General features: G+C 35.5%; 1 protein-coding gene across 1 annotated transcript; it reads left to right on the top strand.

The window, feature by feature from the left end:
* Positions 1 to 851: 851 nt before the first annotated feature.
* LOC131162761 (isoflavone 3'-hydroxylase-like) lies at positions 852 to 23,531 on the top strand. Its single transcript, XM_058119363.1, has 2 exons — positions 852 to 1,927; positions 23,127 to 23,531. The coding sequence occupies exons 1-2, from the start codon at positions 1,013 to 1,015 to the stop codon at positions 23,529 to 23,531; spliced, it is 1,320 nt and encodes a 439-aa protein (XP_057975346.1). The 5' UTR covers positions 852 to 1,012.
* Positions 23,532 to 23,587: the final 56 nt, after the last annotated feature.

Here is a 23,587-nt window from a genome sequence, read left to right as displayed (position 1 = left end):
AGTCCTCCTTTAACATGTCACCTATCAAACCTGTTTGATGTTTTTGTGATCCCATCACTTCATCAACAAGTTCTCCTATCTAGGCCACCTCTGCGGCCACAGTGTTGGTTGTTGCCTTAACTTGTGCTTCCAGCACGTTGATCCTCTCAGCATTATTTGGTGTCATGGTCACCTACCAAAGCTTTCCAAATCCCACAACGAAGGTAACTGAGTTCTTGTAACAATTGAACCATGGCTCTGCTACCAAGTGTCATGGCTTTGGCTCTGATACCAAGTGCCACGACTTTGTCTCTGATACCAAGTGTCACGATCCGACTATTTTCACATTATTGTGAAAGGGTCGTGTAGTGCTAGCTAAAACATTCTTGTTTAACTAGTCATCCTATCATTTACGAACATTTCTCCACGAAACACTTTCATTAACATTCAATCAAATGGGAGCGAAAATAGTAAGCATTCATGAAAGTAGAGGCAAATAAGCAGTAAACATTGAATCTACGCAATTCATTAACACTACCTCCGTTGACAATGTGTGTTTAGCCGGGGAGGCAAGTAGGCTAAACACATTGATAATAACTAATGAGTTTTCCAATGACTGATGAACACTTACCTTCTCCTAAAGAGATTTTTATGTAATTATCATCCTGACACTAGGAAACATTAAAGTGACCAAGAAGTCATACTATTTTAAAATAATTTTTATTTAATAAACACCGGATGGACAAGGGTGCTTTGACATGCATCATTTTGAGAAAAAATAAAATAAAATAAATAATAGTTCAGTTGAAACTATTTTAAAATAATTTTTGTTAAAATAGTATTAAAATCGAAGAAACTATCAACGTCCCATCAAGCACCGCACTAGTCAATAATTAAGTCATTTTCCTACGAGCAACAAGCAATAAATCCTCATTTTCCTCTTCGACACAGCTTGAAATTAAAGATCACTTGAGCCGCGCGCAGCATCGAATTAAATCAACCGGAAAACCAATTGATAATTGTCGGCAGAGGAATGGGAGAAATGCAATTGTATGGTGTCGCTCTCTTCCTCTGCTTCTCTGTTTTCCTTCTCAAGTTCTTTATTCTGCCCAAACAAGGAAATTCCAAAAATCTACCGCCAAGCCCCCCTGCGTTTCCGATCATCGGCCATCTCCATCTCCTCAAGGACCCAATTTTCCTCACGCTCCACTCTCTCTCTCAGAAATACGGATCCATTTTTCATCTCCAGTTCGGGACTCGCCCGGTCCTCGTAGTCGCCTCGCTCTCGGCCGCCGATGAGTGCTTCTCCAAAAATGACATTGTTTTCGCGAACCGCCCCCGCCTGCTAGTCGGAGAACACCTCCACTACAACTACACGACCATGTCGTTGGCCTCCTACGGCGACCACTGGCGCAGCCTCCGCCGTCTCACCACTCTCGAGATCTTATCGACAAGTCGAGTCGGCATGTTCGCCGGCGTCCGGCGAAAAGAGGTCCATCTGCTGCTGAAGCAGCTGTGGGAGATGAGCCACGGCGGGAACAAGTGGGCGAAGGTAGACGCGAGGTCAACATTTACGGATCTGTCACTGAATGGCATCCTGGGGATGATCAGCGGAAAGCGTTACTACGGGAGTGATGTGACGGAGTTGGAAGAGGCTAGGGAGTTCCGGGAAATTTTCAAGGAGTATGTGGATCTTCACGGGAGCTCGAACGTGGCGGACGCCTTCCCAGCGGTGCGGCGGGTGAGTTTTGTGGGAGGAGTGGCGAAGAGGATGAAGAAGGTGATGGAGAAGGTGGATGGGTTCTTGGAGTACCTAATTGATCAGCAAAGAGAAGCAAGGGGCAGAAGCGAGTCAAAGCAAAAGAGGACTTTGATCGGTGAGATGCTGTCACTGCAAGAGTCTGAGCCGGAAATGTACAGTTCCCGGATCATCAAAGGCGTTATCCTGGTAAGTACTTCGTCCCTAAAGAATTATTAATTTCGTTATGCTGTATATTTGTGGAAAGACACTGACCTTTCAAGTCAAGAATTGAAACTAATTTGTCAAACTAAATTTTTAAAAACAATGGCGTCATTGGCTCAATTTATTTAATAATTTTTTATTTTTTTCTTTTGACCTTAATGACTCTGTTGTAATGCCACGACTAAAGTAGTTTTTGGGCTGTTTGAATTTTCTTTCCAATAATATAGCAGTTGAAGGAATTTTTAAATCATAAAAGAGTAATTTATTATTGACTAAATTAGTACAATAAAAGTTATAATTAGCAGTGTTAAAATTCAAGTAAGAAATAAGCTTTCAAGTTAACTTTACATCCTGTGTAATTTTATTTAAAAAAAAAAATTTTGACTCAATAGTATACACACATTTTTTAAATAAATTTTTTATTGCATAAAGTCATTACCTAAAACTAATTAGAAAATTTTTGTTCATATTTTAAAAAAGTAGATAAATAAATTTTTTTAGTTCAAATTAAAAGCATATAAAGATATATAAAAATTCTTTTTATAAGTTCTCTGTATATATTTTTAAGTTATAAATATTTAATATAGAGTTGTTAGAAAACATAAGTGAAAATTGTTTTTTTTTTTTTTTTTTTGTTCTTTTGAGAAAGGGTTTGGGGAAGGTTGTTGAAAAGGACTTACATGCCATGGGGCACTAAAGTACATTTTTAAGAAAAGTTTATATGATATAATTTTAGTGTAGAGGTCGCGACTCCCGTGAAACTTAAAGTACTTTTTTTTAAAAAAAATTTATTTTCTTTCTTTCTTTTTGGGTCCAAGTAACGAGATTTGTTTAAATCTCACTATTCCAAGTAGCGAGATTACGTTATGGTTATTTCAGAAATTATTTTTCTAAGAAATGTATTCTTTAATATATTTTTTTGAGAAAAAGATAAATTGGGAAAAAACTCTACTGCAATCTTACGCTTTCTTCGCGGGCTGATATTTTAGTATGCATGCCAATGACAGCATGTGATGATATTTCACCATGCATGCAAGCATGATTTTGAAGAGAGCATATAATGACTGAAACATGTTTCTTTTCTTTCATTCTTTCTTTATTTGTTTTGTTTTGTTTTCTTACCAATTAAACAGATCGCCTCTCTAAACTTTCTCTTTTTTTTTTCCTTTTTTTTTTTTTCCTCCTAAAGAGTTTTAATAAATTCAAAGATTCTTATTTTTCAGCTCAAAAATCATGAAAATATAATAAAGATTTTATAACTTGAGGAATCTTATTTTTTCAATATTCATGAATTTGACTCTTGAATTCAGATTGAAAAATTCTTGCAATCTCTCCTTATTTAAATATTCTTCAATTGATTTTCGTTAGTGACATTAAATTTATTGATTTTAGTCTCTATTACTAGTAAGATCTTCTCCTTTCTTGTTATTTGTTTTCTTATTACTATTATTAATAAGTTTTTTAATAGTTGGTTAGTAGTGGAGATTTTGTGTTTATAATTTGTAGGCTTAATACATGCATTTTTTTTTTCATTTTTTGTGTTTTTTTGTTTTTCATTTGCAAGTTTTGGAAGATACAAAATATTTCAAAAAGTTACTCTAGCTGGGATTCACACCCAAAATTGTATGCTTTAAATTTTGTTTTAATGCATTGTATTGTGTATGTGTTTTCTATTAATTGTAGGATGTGATTTAGAAAATTGTCTATGTGAAATAAGTTTGAAAAAGAAAATACGCAAATGTGTACCTCGCCTGTGTAACGCAAATTTTTTGTACACATAGCCGGTTCTAAGCCCGAATAAATGAGCAGAGTTATGTTAGGTAGCTGACAGCTAGCATAAAACTTTATCAGATCTTATTATTATGAATTCTTATCAAATTCACTTAGGTAAAGAGATTAGATCAGGTCGGTATAAGAGGAAGAGAGTTAATACGCAAGAAATTGAGATTATATTAGCAACTTGGAATATAAAGACTCTTACAAGAAAAGGTGTGGAAATAGTGGAAATAATGTTTAAAAGGAAAATTAACTTAATCTCCCTTCAAGAGACGAAATGGGTAGGAAATAAAGTTAGAGAAATTGAAAACTTAGGATTTAAACTTTGTTACAGTCGTAAACAAAAACATAAAAATAGGGTGGGCATTATTGTGGATAAAGACTTAAAAGATAATGTAATAGATGTTAAAAAAAAATAGGGAATAGGATTATTAAAATCAAGATAGCTTTATGCTTAGCGATAGTGAATGTCATTAGTGTGTATGCTTTCCAAATAGGCTTAGCAAAAATTTTTGAAGATAATTTTGGAAAGATATGGATAGTATTTTTTAAGGGATACCAATGTCTGAAAAGACATTCATACAAATTGATTCGAATGGTCGCATTGGAAAGAATAGTATAGGATATGAGAGGATACATGGGAATCATGGATATGAAGATAAGGATGAGGTCGATGCTATAATCTTAAGTTTTGTCATGTATTACGATTTGGTTATATTGAATACTTGTTTTATAAAAAGAGAACACTTAATAACTTTCAAGAGTAGTGGGTATAATGAAAACCAAATAAATTTCTTCTCAACTAAGAGCAAGGATATCATCTATTTTGTGAGGATTGTAAAGTTGTTTCAAGTGAAAGTTTAGCTATAAAACATAGAGTATTAGTATTAGATATACACATTAAAAAGTGGAAGAAAAGAAGTAGCATAAATCAATACAAGAGGATTAGATGGTGAAAACTTGAAGGAAAATAAAATAGTAAAACTCAAAAATAAAATTAACGAAGAGTGTGACTGGATAGTAGGGGATAAGGTTGAATCAAATACTTTTTTGATAACAAAAGAGGTTTTAGGTGAGTCAAAGGAAGATACTCAAGTTGTAAAGAAAGTTTGTGTTAGGATCAAGAAGTACAAAAAATCGTTAAGATAAAAAGAAATTGATATAAAATATGGCAAAATTGTACAAATATAGAAATCCTTGAAAAATATAAAGAAACGAGAAAAAAATTTCAAAATGATCATTAGTGAAACTAGACATAGAGCTCATGATATATTATATACTAAATTAGAAATAAAATAAGGAGAAAAATACATTTGTAAACTTCCTAGAGTTATAAAAAGAAAATTCAAAGATTTAGGTGATGCAAAGTGTATAAAGGACGAGAATGATAATGTATTAATTAGAGAAGAAGACATAAAAGAGAGGTGGTAGAGGTGGTAGAGATACTTTGATTAGTTGGTTATTGAAAACCAAAATTGAAGTTTAAACTTGGAAGTGACAAATGAGGATAAGATTAAAAATAGGAGATTTATTTGTAAAATTAGAATTCTTAAAATTAAGATGACATTAAAAAAGATAAAATGTGGAAAATTTATATGACCAGATAAAATACCAATTGAAGTTTGAAAATGTTTAGGGGATAAATGAATTATTTGGTTAACTAATCTATTTAATACTATTATAAAAACCAAGAAAATGCTAGAAGAATTATGGAAAAGTACATTAGTACCTTTGCACAAAAACCAAATGTGATATGCAAAACTTTAGTAACTATTGTGGAATTAAAATTATGAATCATACAATGAAATTATGGGAAAGTATAATTGAACATAGGATAATATTAGAAACGAAGATTTAAAATAAATCAATTTAGTTTTATGCCTGAGAGATAAACAACAGAAGTTCTGTTGTTTATCTTTTAAGAAATTTAATGAAAAAGTATAGGGAAAAGAAGAGGGAATTACATATGATTTTTATTGACTTAGGGAAAGTTTATGTTAAAGTACCTAGGGAAGATTCTTTGGTGGGTGTAGACACCCTAATTTGTTCGGGGCTTATATAACAAAATTCAACAAATTTTATTTCATAAAATGAAAAACAAATAAAGAGAAATGAATTTTTACATTTGAAATAATTAAAAAAAAAAAAGCAGAAAATGAGAAAATAAAAAGAGGTGGGCTAGCATCTTCAAGCTCCAAAATTAAAACATGCAAAGAAAAAAATCAATAAAATAAACATGTGTGAAAAATGTGCAAAAATCATAATTAGTGGTGATTGATGAAATTAAGTGTTGATTGATTAAATCAACATTAAGTGGATTGAATCATGAGACCTATAACTAGAGGCTTCTGAAAGTGAGAAAGACACATTCACCGAGAGACAAACATAGCGAAAAGTCATATAGGCAATTGTGAGAGTTCTAATCAAGAGTGAGCTATAGAGCTCGAGAATTGGAGATACCGTGAAGGAAAAAGAGGAATTCAAAAAGCTGCTGAAGGAACTCAAGAGGTCAGGGGCAATTGCAGAGTTGAAGAAACCAAAGGTTGTAGAAAATAGAAATTCAGAGGTTCCAGCAAAAAAAAAAACAATAGTTAGAGTAGATTGAAGGACTAACATTGAATTTGAATACCGGAGGAGGGTTAAGACTAAGGTTGGTTTTCATTTTGTTTTTCTGTTTATTTTTACTTTTAAATTGCACAAGTTATGAAATTGAAATCTAGTGGTTTGAAATAAAAAATTTGTTTAAATTGAAAATTTTGATTCAACCCATTGACCTGGATCCGATCCATTATTTGGATTAGACCCAATGACTCAAGACTCGAATCGTTGACCTATGAAACATGACCCAATACTGGGATTCAATCTGAAAGGCTTAAACCGGGTCTAACTTGGACCTGGGTCCACTGAATGCTAGACCCAAGCTGAATTGGGCCCAACCCAAATAATTTGTTTAAACCCCAAACAATTAGTTCATTTAAGCAAAGCCCAATTAGTTAGCTTAAGCCCAAAGCCCAAACTGACTATTACTCGGCCTAGCAAATAAAATCAATTCAAGCCCAAAAATAATAATAATTTACTAATTGTTTGGTTAATAGGAAAATTTAGGAAAATTTTGCTAAGAAAATTTAAACCAACCAAGAAATGAAAAAAAAAGGGAAAAAAAAAAAAGGAAGGAGGAAGTTATCGTTAGAGAAGCTTGGTCTGTTATTGAATCTCCCTTTGGTTTAGATTTGAAACAAAAGAAGAGACAAAATAAGGTTAGATAGCAAAAGAAACAAAGAGAAATGAGAGAGTGTGAGAGCTGAAGGAAAATGAGAAAAGAAAATCAGAGAGAAACGAGAGAGAAGATCAGAAAAGAAGAATGAGAAAGAAAATCAGAGCGAAATAAGAAAGAAAATCAAAGAGAAATAAGATAGAAGATCAGAGAAAGTGGATGGTATAACGGGAGAGGGTGACCTAGTCCTACTGATTCAACCCTCACAAGCAAGCATATACACTCAAACACTTTAAATTAAGAATTCAGTTATCCAAACATAAATACAATAAATCATGCTATATTTCACATGTTCAAGGATTTTGCAAAGGTGTATGGTGTTGTCCAGAAATAAAGTCCCAATTGATTCTTTCACAAAGGAATCAAGTTACATGCAGTAAAGATGTTATTCAAAATTTCAAGAATTTAAGTTCTATTGTTAGCAAGCAATATTCCCATAATTGATTTTAAACTAGTAAGTATCAATTTATTTTTCAATCTATGGATTCAAATGTGCTATTCAAAGTATGGAATTTCAGGCTTTCAAGCAAAGACTTCAATATAAGCAAGAGTTTACAATATATACAGCAAGGATTCAAACACAAGTACTAAAATTACCAAGAGAATTGTTTGGATCGATGACTTGAAGTTGTTTAACACAAGTCTTAGACCATGCTAGAAAATTCCTTGTAACAAGCTTTGAAATGTAATTATGGAAGTGGAACTGCTGTAAGCATGTAATGATCCAAATGAATTCTAAATTTACCAATCAAAATGATGGTTGACTTGACGATATTCTACACAAGATAGAACTCTCCAGAAGTCCTTTGTGCAAACTTTGAAATGTAATATGTATGCTGCAATGGAATGGTGAATTGTTAGCCTTGGGTGTAATATAACTTGGTGGAGGTCGTGTGTGTGATGGAGGGAAGTCGTAAAGTGGGATAAGGATGGAGTCGCTAGAAATAATAGTGGTCTCTCATCACCTAATATCCAGGAAGAATGATGTATCCTCTCACTACACAATCACAAGGATTGGACAAAGCTTAACAAGCTTCACAAAGGAAAAACCTTTCAATATTCCAATATTCAAACTTAACTTTTGTTCTTACAATGAATGGATATATATAGCTAGCATGGGGGGACAAAGCATTAATAAGCTTAGCTAGCATGGAGGGACAAAGACATTAAACAACTAACAATTCCCACACAAGCACAAGAGACACAAATAATAAAGACACCAACATACTAGATACATTACTCTTACAAGTTACTAACAAAATAAATGCTCCAACTTTCTAGACACGATAAATACTAAGCACAACTTACTAACACACACAGCTTACTAAGACATGTACATGCAAGCAAGCAAGTTGTCTTGTAAGATTACAAATTAAATATAAAACAAAAGTCAAAGGAAGGCCCAATCTTTGTGGGGCCCAACGGAGTTGTGTGGGGCCCATAAGACCGTGTGAGACCCACATGGGTCTCGAACTCGGACTTACTTTGGCATCTCTACTTGGGTCTTTCTCACACTGAAATGTCTTCAAAATAAGTCTTCAAATAATCCATTCAAAATCTACAAGCAATTATAAACCGATGTGGACATCGGGAGGTTGTCCATGTGTCATCATGTTGGCAAAGGAAATGTGGACATTATGAGGTTGTCCATGTGTTAGCATATCAATAAAGGAAATGTGGACATCAAGGGGTTGTCCACGTGTCAGCATATCGGCAAATGAAATGTGGACATCGGTGGGCCGTCCACGTGTCACAACATTTGGAAATGACATAGGTAGGGCATGTTAATCCCCATCAGTGGGAAGGAAAGAGAAAGAAGAATGAGAGAGAAGATCAGAGAAAGAGAGAAAGAAAGAGAGGATCTGCGAGGAGTCTAAGAGAAATCCTAAAGAGAAGAAAGAAGAAAAGAGAAAGAAAATCCTGTAAGGAAAGAAGAGATAAGAAAAAGAGGAGAGATAAGGAGGAGGAGGAGGAGGAGAGAGAAATGAAACAGGAAAAAGGGAGACACATGTCACCATATGTATAGTGGCACGTGACACAATTTGGCCTGCACGTTTGGATAGCGACATGGCGCAATCCTGGTTGTTCGATCTGTATTTTCTCTAGATGGTCGGATTGCTACCACGTCAACAATCAGTGTCAAACTTTTAGAGCTGCTCAGAATTTGCCACATGGTAGGGTGCTGTAATGCTGTCGTCACCTAGTTACAGAAAATTCAAAAAAAAGAAAAAGTAAAAAGAAAATAGAGTTGTCATGTGGCGGGTGACGTCATGCTCACATCACCCTATTACAGTGATTTTTTTTTTAAATAAATAAATAAAGCGAGCCATGTGTCACCATTGTGGGTGAATACGTGGCCCATTAAGCCAAACGAGTTTGTTTTCTAAACTAGTGGTTTTATTTATTTAGTATATTTTTAAGTTTTAATTGATTTTAAATTTTTAAAAATTGGAAAAAAAAATTAGGAAAAATATTTTTCAAAAAAAAATTAGGGAAAAATATATTTGAGTCATTTGGCTCAAATTTTTTTAAAAAAATGGAAAACTAAAAATACCAAAAAATGAGGAAAAAGTCTTTAAAAATCCCAAAAAATTCAGAAAAATGTTAGAGAATTTTAGAAAATTTCTACAAATTTTTTGAAAAAAAAAATATAGGAATGTTTTCAAATATTTGTTTTTACTTAAAATTTGATGATATTACTTTATTTTTATGTGTGAGCATCCCAATAATTTAACAAAGGGTAAAAAGATATTTGAGACCTCACCTATATTAGTTATGAGATGAGTTTATTTAATAAGATTCTCTCATTTGGAGGTCATATTAGGTATTCATAAATTACACTGTGATTTTCATTTTCTTTTTAAATTTGTACTTATTTATTTGTTTATTTGTTTATTCTAAAAGAGTTAATTGAATACCATTAGATTCAATTTAGGGATAATTCATTATTAATTAGGTACTGTTCATAGAACGGATGTGTAGAAGATGCTGGTACAATCTCCTTGCATAACTGAACTCTTGATCCCAACTCTGATAAATGCAAATTGAGACTATTGGTTCTTTGACCTAAGATTAATCTAGAAGACCAATCAACGGGTAGTAATTAGGTGAACTAACTACACCTAGGTAAATAACATGTTAGGGGTGACTCCATTGAATTTCATTATTATTGCTCTTCGCTATTCCAGACACTTATTTGGGACGTTGTGACAGCTTGGTGACTCTGCTGGAAACTTAGAGAGTCGAGCCATTGATTAATTATGAGCTATCCCAAATATGAATTTAATGGTCTTTTGATTACTCAACATATTTTATTTAGATAATTGTTGCATATTTGTGAATATTTTTCTTGTATTTATAATTTTTGTAAGTATGTTGTGAATGGATAAGCATGTGCAGGGTTTGATGATATGTGAGGATTAAAGGGATAGACTTTAAAATTTATGTGAGCACACACAATTTCATGAGCCTCCTACGCTGACTTTACCTTTTAGGAATAGATAGAGGTGTAGTACCGTTAGCTCTCATTAGACAAGGTCTTTGGGAGTGCGTGAACCACTCCGCTGAGTTTGTGCTTATCCAACCCATTGGGTAAGGATAAGGGACCTGCTGGGAACCTATTGTTGATAGGTAATGGAGCTTGAACCACACATATTTAACTTCAGTTTCCTACCTTAGGATAAATACTTGGTGAAAGCCTATAAGAAATAAATCCACCTAGGGTTGGGATAAGAACTTCATCCTTCTTCACATGACTTAGTCCATTCTTTTGTTATACATAGTTTTGAGTTCCTTTGTGTTGTTTCGTGCATTCTGCATCCATTTTAGGTGTACACACTACCTAACCAAAATTTTAGATAACCCCCAAATCACCCATGGACAACATACTATCGGAATACAATGAAGAGGAAATAGAGGTTCAATAGTCTATCAAAGTCATCATAAAAGTAGTTGAATTGAAGAAATTGAGGTGATTGAGGGGCAATTTGGTCAAGTTGGTGCATTAAGTGAATTAATCCTCCCAAATCTCTAACCATTGTGTCCTTCAGAAGTTCTCACTCTTCAGAGGGGACTTTTAGTTGCCAAGTCTTACTTCAACAGAAATAGAGGTTCAAAGAAACAATATGGTTACAAGAAAAGATAGGGCTGCGTGAAAGAATTTTTAGCTGAGGAGAGATATGTTAGGAGTTGAATTGAATGCTCAGTAGATAAGGTCAACTCTTAGGTATCAGTAGAGGAAAATAAATATGTCTGCAAGTTAAGGAAGACAACTCAATTCTTAAAATGTGAAGATTGTATGTCAAAGGTTCGGTTGATTTGGGAGTTTTCATTAGGTGATGAGGTTTTTCTAGGAATTTTGGAAAAGTGGTTGTTTTAGGTTGCATTGCAGTCATGGATTTCATGCATAATCATTGTCAATGGGCCCTTGCTCATGTTCTAGTTTCCTGTAAAACTAGTGTGTCAGAGTGGAAGAACTAAAATTTGGGGTTCCAACATTGAGCAAAACAAGGCAATCTCTCTACATCCTTATAATAATAAACAGAAGGTTAGAATCATGGGAGAGCATTTGGGAAATCACATGAGAGCTTTTGAGCAATGTCATGAAGAAATCCGCTAAGATGTTTAGAAGATTAAAGATCAAATGAATAAGTTAATGGAGATACTCATTACTATGAGCAAGGGGAACGCTGTGCAATCTCCAAAACCCACAACCAAGGAAGATCCTCTATTTCCATTGGGAACTGGTGAATTTGTCAACTGGCTTGGGACCAAGCTCACACCCATTTATCGCAATGGCAATAGTCCCAAGATTTCAATCGAGAGGGAAAGCACAAGAACCACAAATCATAAATCTTGATATCAAAGGAGGGGGAATAACTTGGGAAATTACTAAAAAGTGGACCCCAAGTTCGAAGGTGAATCATAAATATAAAGTGTTGGAAGAACGTTTGTGAGCTATGAAGGGAGCTTTCGCTCAATGGATGCTTTTACTTTGTGTTCGGTGTGCAATTTGATTTTACTCCCAAAGTTCAAAGTCTCAAATTTTGAGAAGTTTAGTGGGTCCAAATTTCCATTATTAACTCATTTAAGGATGTATTGTCACAAAATGGTTGCGCATTCTAGTAATGATAAGCTGCTCATCCATTGTTTCCAAGATAGTTTGATTAGGGCAGCTATAATATAGTATATTAAGCTGGACCTAGCAAAGATTCACACCTGTAAAGGTCTAACTCATGCTTTCATTACCCAATATAGGCATATGATTGAGATAGCGCCAGACATGTTGACCTTGTAGAATATGGAGAAGAAGACAAGTGAATCATTTAAAGAATATGCTTATCAATGGAGGGAAATGACATCACAAGTTTATCCTCCAGTTGAGGATAAGGAAGCAATTTCTTTATTTGCCAACACTCTCAAGGATCCATATTTTAGCCATCTTATTAGAAGCACTCACAAATTTGCAGATTTGGTAATCACTAGAGAAAGAATTGGAGGGAAATTTAAGATGGGAAAGATGAGTAATTCAAGTATTGGGTAGGGAACCTTGAAGGAAGAAATGGACAAAAACAAAATGGAGAGGTGCAAGCACTACAAGGTCATCCTTATGGAGGAGGTAATACCAGAAGGAAAATAATGCTCATTTAAAAGGCTTCCATGCTGGACTAGAGGATTTTCTAGTTGTCAACTTTGGACGACCATGTGCTTGAGTACCCAGTGGTGATAGAATTAGCTAAAATCCTTCATTCTTAAAAAGGAGAATTTATGATAAATTCTTTTTGTTTAAATTATTTTAAATATTAAATAGAATAAAAATGCATTTTAGTCGCATCTCAGGGTAACCTTTTTGCCAAATTTTGTCTAGTTTTGCTTGTGTTTCATGCAAGGATGTATGAAATGGTTTTGCCAATATGGAAGATCTGGAGCCAATAATTTTAAGAATCCATTCAATAGAGCAAAAAAAAAAAAAAAAAAAAACTTGATTGGTGCCAAGTGGAGCAATGCGTCATCAATAATTTTAAAAAGATGAATTAGTTTGGAAAAGGATGTTGATGATTCACATATGGACCCTTATGGAAAATGGACTCCAAATTGAAGGACTGTATGTTATAACTCTTAGGAGGGGTATTGTTGTTAGTTGTTATCAAATTGGATGCTATAAAAAAAAGGTATTTTTCCTAATGAATTGTTTGCCTTTTCTTATGAGATCAATGGAAAAATGGTTTTTTGGTTTTCTATTCTAAATGGTGGTCAGTTTTTTATGGATGAAATGATTCTGTTCTAATTAAATGATGGGTGACCATATTGTCAACTAGTGTACCCAAAAAACTAAAGAACCAAACAATGCATTTACCACTTGATAACCCATTTGAGCTGAGTTGCCAAAAATAAAAAATAAAAAAACCAACTTTGTCTTAAAGTTAGTTTACCAAAAATTTAACTTGGATTTGGATTTTCTAGTATTTTACAATTCATTTGAAGTAATGGTTACTACCAAAAGGATGGAAGGTCATCTTTCTGCTACCCAAAAGAAAATCAAATAAAAAAAATCCCTTTCTAACCTTTTTGAACTTGAAAAATCTATTTCTTGAATAACCCGTCAAAGGATCACACCCCACACTGGGGCAACTTCAAAAGATTAATATAAGCCCCAAGTGAATTCCAAATAAAAAAGGGAGACAAAAATCACTTCACAAAAGGAAAAGTAAAATATGTAGTAAAAAAATAAAATAAAAAATCAGGGGCAATGCTTCATAGGTGATCCTTGGCGAATGATTACCTTAATGAAATTGATGACTTTGAGCCTTATTAAATCTCTTTTTTCTTTAGCTCGTACTCTGAGCCTATATAACAATCCAAATGAAAGTCCTGACTAGATTGGTATGTACTAAAATCTCAAGTAAATCGTCAAACTCGATGAAGGGTCTGAACTACGTTTTGACCTAGTCCTAATAAGGCACGTAGGCAGCTTGTTTACGGAACAAGTTTGGACAAAAAATTTCCACCACTAGGGCATAAATGTTAGTTTAGGGAAGGGTTATTGAGCCTTATTTTCCTTGTTCTTCTGAAAACCCGTATTTTTAGCCTACATTTCATCCCGTGTCTTAAAATCCATATTGAGATTGGAACACTAATCAAAATACCCAATAAGAAACTTATTACAATTCAGAATGGAAAGGTTGGAATGGGTTGAGGAGCACAAATCAAGATAGTACTTTTGGAGATTGGCTTCAGATTTACAAGTATAGACCCTGCATCTCTCACTCTGGGTAGGTTGGTGATGAAGTCCAATGAGACACTTTCCCACGATTTGGATGGTACTAGTAAGGGCTCTAGCAGCCCTGCATTCTTCCTCTGCTCCACCCTTCCTTGTTGGCAAGTGAGACAAATTCGGGTATAATCAACAACATCATCACGCATGTGTGGCCAATAATACCTCTGCTTCAATAAGGCCAAAATGTGTTGCAATCCTGGATGTCCGGCCCACACGGTATCATGGCACTTTCTCAACAGTATCTTCATCATATTACCAGCTCGTGGCACAAAGAGTCGGCTACCATGGGTCATTAGCAATCCCTCTTCCATCTAGAACTGACGTGCTTTCCCCTCTTCGGTTGACTTTATTAGGTTTTGCGCAACTGTATATTTGGCTAAATTCTCTTTGATGTGCTCCTGCATCATCATGGTAACAGTACTCATAGTTAAGTGTGCTACTGTCTGCAAAGTCGCTAGCTCAACCTTCTTACTTAGTATATCCACGACTTGGTTGAAACTCCCCTCCTTGTGCTCAAAGGAGAAATAATTTTTTGCCAAGAATTCCTACATCTGGCTCTGCTTAGGTGTTAACTTTGGTCGTGTGAAGAAATGACTAACTCCCGAGTTATCTATTTTCACCACAAACCTTGACCCAAGTAAGTAATGCCTCTGTACGCGGACACAAATATATCACCACTAGCATCTTTTTCTCTTAAGTTGTGTACTTACGCTCTACTTCAAATCTTATGACTCTCGTATGCAACAAAATGTCCCTCTTGTAACAAGACTCCTCTAAGGGCGAAGTCTAATGCATCTATTTGCACCTTGAAGGGTTTCATGACATCCAAAAGCGCAAGTATCAAAACTTTCATTATGGCATCCTTGAAGTCATCAAAGGCTCCCTGACACTTCTCAGTCCAGTTCCACCTAAGACACTTCTTCAGTAGTTCTGTCATAGGAGTCGTTCTCTGCGAATACCCCTTTATGAACTTCCTTTAATAGTTGGTAAGGCTAAGAAAGGAACGCAACTCCTTCACTGTCATTGGGATCTTCCATTCTTGAATCGCCCTTAACTTCTCTATATCCATTCGGGTATGAACTTGCTTGATCATATGACTAAGGAATTTGATGCTCCGCTGAGCGAAAGAACATTTCTCTTTCTTCACATACAAACTGTTCCCCTTTAGCATGTTGAATACCTTTTATAGATGCTCTTCATGTTCCTCTAGAGTGGAGCTGTAGACAACAATATCATCCAGGTACACTACGACAAACTTGTTGAGGTACTTATGAAATACCTGCTTCATCAATGTATAGAATGTTGCAGGCACATTCGTCAACCCAAATGGCATCACAGAGGAATCATTCGCCCCATACCACATCACATAAGTAGTCTTCGACTCACCCCTATTAGCAATCCTTGCCTCATAGTAGCTTGACCTCAAGTCAAGTTTAGTGATGTTATTAGCATGACTCAACTGATCCAACAAATTAGTAATCAATGGAATAGGATACTTGTTAAGCACTTTCACCTTGTTGAGCGCGCGGTAGTCTACACACATCTGCATGCTCCTATCATGTTTCTTCTAAAACAACAATGGTGCTCCAAATGGTGCTTTGGAAAGGCAAACATATCCTGCTTCCAACAACTCATCAAGTTGTTTCCTTAGCTCCACTAGCTTTGGAGGCGCCATCCGATATGGCCTCTTAGGCTCCACACCCCGTCGTGGAGGTAAGTTGTGATGTAGCTAATCCGGCATCACCTCCTTGCACTCATCCAACACCGCTTGGGTGGTCGTAGGCATGAGCTCTTAACCTTCTTCTTCATCTACCACAATCATGACTAGATATGTCTGCTCACCCTTTCTCAACCCCTTCTTGGGTTGCATGGCTGAAGGAATATCCCATCATCTCCTTTCCTTGTAACGGTTTGCACCATGCATGAGTGATCTCTCATAAGACACAGAGAACCAGCAGATGGCATTAGAACTACCTTTGTCCCCCTTAGGAATTCCATTCCCAAAATGACTTGAAAGTCAACCAATGGCACTGCTGTGAAATTCGCATGACATAACCACTGCTCAAGCTTCACAATCACTTACTTGGCTAGTTGGGCTATTGAATTTACCACGTTCATGCATCGTGAATCCTTTTCCAAGGATAAGTTGAGTCTCCATGCTCCTGATTGCGAAACAAAATTGTGAGTAGCCCCGACATCCACCATAGCGTGGGTGCTATTCCCATTGATCCTTAAGTACACAAACATCAATCCTTTTACTTGTGTAACTTTCACTGCTTTTGCATGCTTTTCCAATGCATTCATTCGCCGCATTGCACCCATCCTCAGGGTGTCCTGCTCTTCCTCATCACTTTCCACTACATGCTCTGCAGTGGAAGCCTGTAAGGCATTAAGTGTAACGCCCCGACCCTTTATACGGCCCCAGAGTGCTACTACACCTGTATAATACACCTGTCTCTAATAAACATCCTGAATAGGGACATACTGGTGTTTCATACTGATCAGAAATCTCGTGCACAGTGGAAAACATGAACATTTACATGGAATCTAATAGACAAACCATAGCTTCTAACTGTATTCTCACATACATATGATCGTGCTTAAAACATAACCCTTACAATCACCAAAAAGACATTCTGAACTAAGTCTATTACATATACAAACCACTTACGTAATCTACACACAATATGACACTCCATGTCCCTCTAGCAACTAGGAATGACGTCGTGCAGGACCTCAAACAAAGGTTGTATGTTGGGGTGAGACACTTCTCAGTAAGGTGGAAGATATTACATTAGTGTGTGACAACATGTGTTTATTTCAGTTGAAAGTAGTTACATATAAAGCATATTCTCAATACTATAATATAGGAGATATATAGATATAATTTTGGCAATAGATAGTTTAGCATCATAACGAGCGAGAGTCCCCAAGGTTAGGGTAGGGTACAGGCCTATACATTGTACAATCCCTTCACCCGGTACTCAAACCTGTGACTTTGCTCATTTTAGTTTTTAAATCATGTATATGCATATTTAGAAAACCATCCAGCTTAGAAACTTCATAACAAATGCCAACACTACCCCTTGGCGAGGGTTAAGTGATCATAAATCCCTGAACAAGCCCTACCCTATGCAGGCACTTGTTAGTCATTATGGTTACTATAGTCCTACTGAATCCACCTGGTCCATTAATCCACCAGTGGCAAACACCTACCCAACCGATTATCTCGATACCCACACTGAAAATCAAATGTGTGGTAGCACCGTATCCAACATATAATAACAAGCTATGGTCCCAATATCATATATAAAGTTTACAATAAGACAGATTAACTTGTTTCCAATTCATAAACCACCTGTATAGTTCTAGTATTTTCACAAACTCATTCATTCATACTGTGGTATAAACCGGCACACACACTCTCGATTTAACCCTTTTCACCTACAAAGCTCGGTATATAATCAGCGCCTATTTTCAACATTTTCAGATAACAAAATGGAATTTTAGTTTCCATAGTTCATATACGTACTTAAAAAGATTTAGATATTTCATTTCATGTCATATGCCACACTCATTTGGTCAAAATCCGTTATATAGTATATAACTCGAAAAATAACATTTAAACGGAAAACAAAAGGGGTCTAAGCATCTCCTACGTAAGTTTAATGCAAATTAAATAGTTTTGAAAAGTTTGGAGATCATATGCCAAAACCTTCAGTTTCACCAAAACTGTAAAATCATAAAATCGACATTTTTACCTGGTGAAACTTTGCAAACAAGCAGTTAATACGTGCATATAAACATAAGTTAACTTTCTAGCGGTTTAGTTTTCTAAAAGAGCTGATGTAAATAAATCCTCTTGCCTATTTCCCCGAACACTGAAACACGAACTATACGGCTCCAAAACAACGAACTAAGTTCTTAGAACCTAAAAACCAAAGAACAATACTTCAATACAACCCTATTTACTACTGATCTACCGAACCAAAAATGAACTTAGACCCTTACCTCAATTTCGGGATAAAACCTAGAAATCCTCAAAACTAAGATTCGATCCACTACAATCGTAGAGGTTTTTCTCTCGATCCATGTAGTAACATTGGATCATTGATTCGGGTAATAGACGGCCCAAGATCCTAGAAAGAGAGTGTCTACTTTGAGTTCTATAGAGAGAGAGAGAGAGAGAGAGAGTTTTGAGTTTCTTAACCATGATGCAATGAATAGATATTTATAATTTAGTTGACCTGACTAGACTCGTCGACAAGCCCAAGATTTCGAAATTCAAGAAATCTCTCGGTATCCACTCGTCGACGATCCTTTGAACCTCGCCAACGAGCCACAGAAGAGATTTTGTCGAAGAGAGAAAGAGTCTCGTCGATGAGCCCCGTTGTTTTCACCTTTTTAAATTCCTTCCCCTTTTCTTATTTGTTTAGTTCACATTTCTCGGGTCTGGTCCTTACATTAAGTGTTGCTTTGTGAGGGCACTCAAAAACTCTGTGAGGACCTTGACACAAGTAACATGAAATTTTGCTCAATCCATTGGATGTGTTGAACCCTCGAGATGATAAAGCTTCTTTTGATGTTGATTCTTGATAGTTAGCTCCCCCACTTTTGGGTTTGCTCTTCTCGAAAAACTTTCTGTTGTTTCCCTCTGTGCCAAACTCTTTGGACGAAGCGGTAGTATCACCAGCGTAGTCAGTCAAGCGGCGAGCGCTCTGTGGCATCTTGTGCGGTAGACAAGTCTTGAACTGTTTGCCTATGAAGTTCTGTTCTTGCCCACGGTTTCAACTCCTTAAGAAAATAGAGCAGATTGTCTTTTTATGATATGTCCTTAATATCCAACATCAAAACAGAAAATTATTTCACGTATTCCCTGATTGACCTAGTATGCTTGAGGTCTCTCAGCTTTTTCCTAACATTATACTCAACATTCTCAGGAAAGAATTGGGCCTTAAGATCTTTCTTCAAGTCTGCCCAATAATCCACAGCACAACGTCCATTTTCAATTTTATTGTGCTTAGTACGCCACCACAAAATGGCGTTACCAACCAATTACATGGTCGCAATATCCACTTTCACCTGTTCTGAGTCAGTCCTCATAGTGCAAAAGTAGTGCTCCATGTCAAACAAGTAGTTCTCCAACTCCTTGGCATCACAGGCACCCTTATACATCCTGGGTTCTAGTACCTTGGTCTTGCTAAACCTTGGAGCATCAGAGTTTCCCATAGTAAGAACCATTAGATTTATCTTTACATCTAGATTAGCTATCCGAGATTGCAAAGTTTCTAGTAAGGTGAAAGTCCTCTAAAATTTTAGCTATCAAACTTTGCTTGATGCTTTTTTGATTCCATCACTTCATCAACAAGTCCCCTCAGTTGGGCTATCTCCGTGGCCACATTATTGGCTATCGTGCATTGGTTGGTGCCATGGTCACTTATCAAACCTTTCCCAATCCCACAATGAAGGCAACTGAATTCACGTAGCAACTAATCTAGCTCTGATACCAAGTATGACAAGCTGGCTATTTCACACCTTTTTGTGAAAGGACTGTGTAGCGCTAGATAAACCCCTCTTGTTTAACTATCCAATTTATTGTTTACCACAATTCATCCATGAAACACTTTCATTTTTATTCAATAAAATATCAACGGAAGCAGTATACAATTATGAAAGTAGTGGCAAGCAAGCAACAAACATTGAAGCAACGTAATTCATTAACAACACCTCTGCTAACATTGTGTGTCTAGCGAGGGACGCAAGTATGCTAAACATGTTGACAATATCTAGTGAGTTTTACAAGTTGATGAATACTCATCCTCCCCTAAAGAACTTTATATGCAATTCTTGCCCTAACACTAGGAAACATTAAAGTGACCGAGAAGTTATACTGCCTGACTTGGCATAGGGAGAAACTACTACTAGAAAATAAACTTACACTACTATTTACATGATGGAAACCCATCCCAAATGCAGGAGACAAGCAGTCATAAGCAAACATAATGCCCCGAACAAGCTCGGCTCGTGACAGGGTGATGTCATGCTAACGTCACCCAACTACAAGAAAAAAAAAAAAAAACAGAGTTGCCATGTGGTGGGTGATATCATGCTGATGTCACCCTACTATAGTATTTTTTTTTTTTTTAAAATAGAATAAATAAAGTGAGTCATGTGTCACCACTGTGGGTGGACACATGGCCCACTAAGCTAAGTAGGGTTAAGCCCGGTTCAGACCGGCTGAACCGGTCTATTTTCTGATCCATTGGCTTTTTCTATTTATTTTATTTTAAATTTTTAATTGATTTTAACTTTTTTAAAATTGAAAAAATAATAAAAAATAAAAAATCAGAAAAAAATAAAAAAATTATATTTTAAAAAATCAAGAAAAAAAATATGTGAGTTATTTTGAATCAAAATAAAACAAAATGGAAAAATAAAAATACCAAAAAATGAGGAAAAAGTCTTTAAAAATTTGAGAAAATTTTAGAAAAATGTTAGAAAGTTTTAGAAAATTTCTACAAAATATTGGAAAAAAAACTAGAATGTTTTTAAACATTCTTTTAGGTTAAAATTTGATGATTTTTCTTGATTTGTGTGTTGTGTGTGTGTGTGTGTGCGCGCGCGCGCGCGTGCGCTTTTGGGTGTCCCAATGATTTAACAAAGGGCGAAGAGGTATTCAAGACCTTACTTATATTAGTTCTGAGGGAGATTTTTCTAAAAGGATTCTCTCATTTGGAGATCTTATTAGACATTCCTAAATCACACAATGATTTTTATTTTTATTTTTAAATGTTTATTTATTTATTTACTTATTTATTTGTTTATTTTAAAGGAGTTAATTAAAGAACATTAGATTCAATTTTGGGATAATTCATGATTAATTAGGTACTGCTCATAGAATGAGTGTGTAGGGGGTGCTGATACCTTCCCCTCGCATAACTAAACTTCCAATCCCAACTCTAGTAAATGCAGACTGAGACTATTGGTTCTTTGGCCTAATATTAAACTAGAAGACCAATCAAAAGGTTGTAATTAATTAGGTGAACTAACCATACCTAGGTAAATAACTTATTTGTGGTGACTCCATAGAATTTTAATATTATTACTCTTCTCCATTCCAGACCCTTCTCGGGGACGTTGTGACAGCAGGTCTTAGAAAGAAGAGAGTTTAGAGTAGATATACGAAGGTTATTAAGGATATGTATGATAGAGTAGTGACTAGAAATAGGACCTTAGGAGAAGGGTCTAGAGATTTTCCAATCATTATTCATAATGAGATCCCTTGGTGTATGTTTTTTGTAGATGATATCATGTTGATTGATGATAGTAGGAGCAAAATGAAATCTAAGTTAGAACTTTGGAGAGCCTCAATAGAGTTTAAATGGTTTAGGATAAGTATAAAAATGACATAATATATGAAATAAAATTTTAGTCAGGTAAGGAGTAGCAATAGAGAGAAGATTAAACTTGAAAATTAATTGCATTGATAAATTTAGATATTTTGGATCTATTATGCAAACTGAAAGTGAAATTGAAGAATGTGCAATACATAGAATTAAAACAGGTTGGATAAAAGGGAGGAGTCAATTATGTGTGTTATGTGATCATAGAATACTCTTAAAATTAAAAAGAAAGTTTTATAAGATGGCTTGTTCAGAATGTTGGATAACTAAGAAACATGTATAAAAATAAAAGTTGTTGAGATAGGAATGTTGAGATAGATAAATGGTTTAATATTAAAAGATAAAGTAAGAAAAAAGCATATACACAATAATTAGGCATAGCACGAGTTGAAAACAAGATAAGGGAGGGGCATCTTAAGTGGTTTAGGCATTTGAAATGCAAGCCTAGTAAAACAGCTGTGAGAAGGAGTGAGTTATTGTTTCTAACATGAAAAGGGGTAGGGGTATGCCTAGCTTGAAATGAGGTAGTGAAGAATGACTTAACAACCCTTAATCTAATAGAGGAAAGTGCTCTTGCTCGGGTGATTTGATGGAAAAGGGTTCATGTAACTGACCCCACTTAGTGGGAATTATGGCTTGTTGTTGTTATTGTACATTATATGACATAAATAATATAAAAATATTATATTTTAAAGTTTTATTAGGCTCAAAACTTGACTTGCGTACTATTATTGAGTTCAAACTCGACTCATTAAAATATTCGAGTAGTTTGAACTCAAGTTCGAGTAGAACTGAGTCGAGTCAACTTAAGAGATGAGTCGAATTCAAGTAATATATATATATATATATATATATATATATATATATATATATATATATATTCCCAAAAGATAAAGAATGATTTTTCCAATATAAAGATTGTGGGTTTGTGTGTGTTTGTGTGTATGTATGCGTGTGCGTGTGTGTGTGTGTGTTTGTGTGCGTGTGTTTTTTTTTTTTTTTTTATTTTTAAAATATAATAAACAAGTAGTACTAAATATTAGAATTCATATTATAATTTTTTTTTTCGAAAAATTAAGCTTTTTTGTTTCATTGAAGACTGGTTGAATTGCAACTGCACGGGAAGTGGCCTATCGTGCTCCTTCAACGGAGGCTCCTCCAGCCGCTTAGTAGCTTCCCCTCCCTAGCTTGCTAATTCAATTTGCTTTTACTTAGCAGTTTCTTTAACTTATATATAGCTCTCAATTTCACTAAACGCACAATGCTACTCCCATCAGTTTCCAAAAGCTAAAAATTAAGAAATAATACATATTTAGAAATTAAATATCGAAAGACTAAATAATTAGCATTCAATTTCGGCCAAAACAAATTCAAGTTAAATTTCAGAATTAATCGCAAAATCATATTTAATTTTAATGTGACACTTAACACATAATTTTGCTGAGATGTGTGCAGACAATGATGGTTGCTGGAACTGAAACATCATCAACCACCTTGGAATGGGCAATGTCTCTACTATTAAACCATCCAAATGCCATGGAGAAAGCAAGATTGGAGATGGATGCCACTGTTGGCCTAGAACGCTTGGTAGATGAGCAAGACCTACCCAAGTTGAACTACCTTGAGAACATAATCAATGAAACCCTGCGGTTGTTTCCCCCCGTCCCGCTTCTAATACCACACGAAGCATCCACAGATTGCACCGTGGGGGGCTTCCATGTTGCGCAGGGCACCATGCTAATGGTTAACTTGTGGACCATTCACAGGGACCCTGAGCAGTGGGAGGAGCCGAACAGTTTCATGCCGGAGCGGTTTGAAGCGTGGGGAGGTGAAGGGTGCAAGACAATGTTGCATTTCTAGAAGAATTACCTGGTTTGCCACCTGATCATGAAATTGAGTTCACTATAGGCCTGTTG

This window comes from Malania oleifera, chromosome 8, assembly GCF_029873635.1.
Source record: "Malania oleifera isolate guangnan ecotype guangnan chromosome 8, ASM2987363v1, whole genome shotgun sequence".
NCBI classification, from domain to species: domain Eukaryota; kingdom Viridiplantae; phylum Streptophyta; class Magnoliopsida; order Santalales; family Ximeniaceae; genus Malania; species Malania oleifera.
This window is presented reverse-complemented; position numbering and strand designations above follow the sequence as displayed.

What these genes read in the sequence shown, in the direction of transcription:
- LOC131162761 (XM_058119363.1), top strand. Translation starts at nt 1,013, where the DNA reads ATGGGAGAAATGCAATTGTATGGTGTCGCTCTCTTCCTCTGCTTCTCT. An exon ending in TCATCAAAGGCGTTATCCTG is followed by an intron (nt 1,928 to 23,126) that starts GTAAGTACTTCG and finishes AGATGTGTGCAG; the next exon opens with ACAATGATGGTTGCTGGAAC.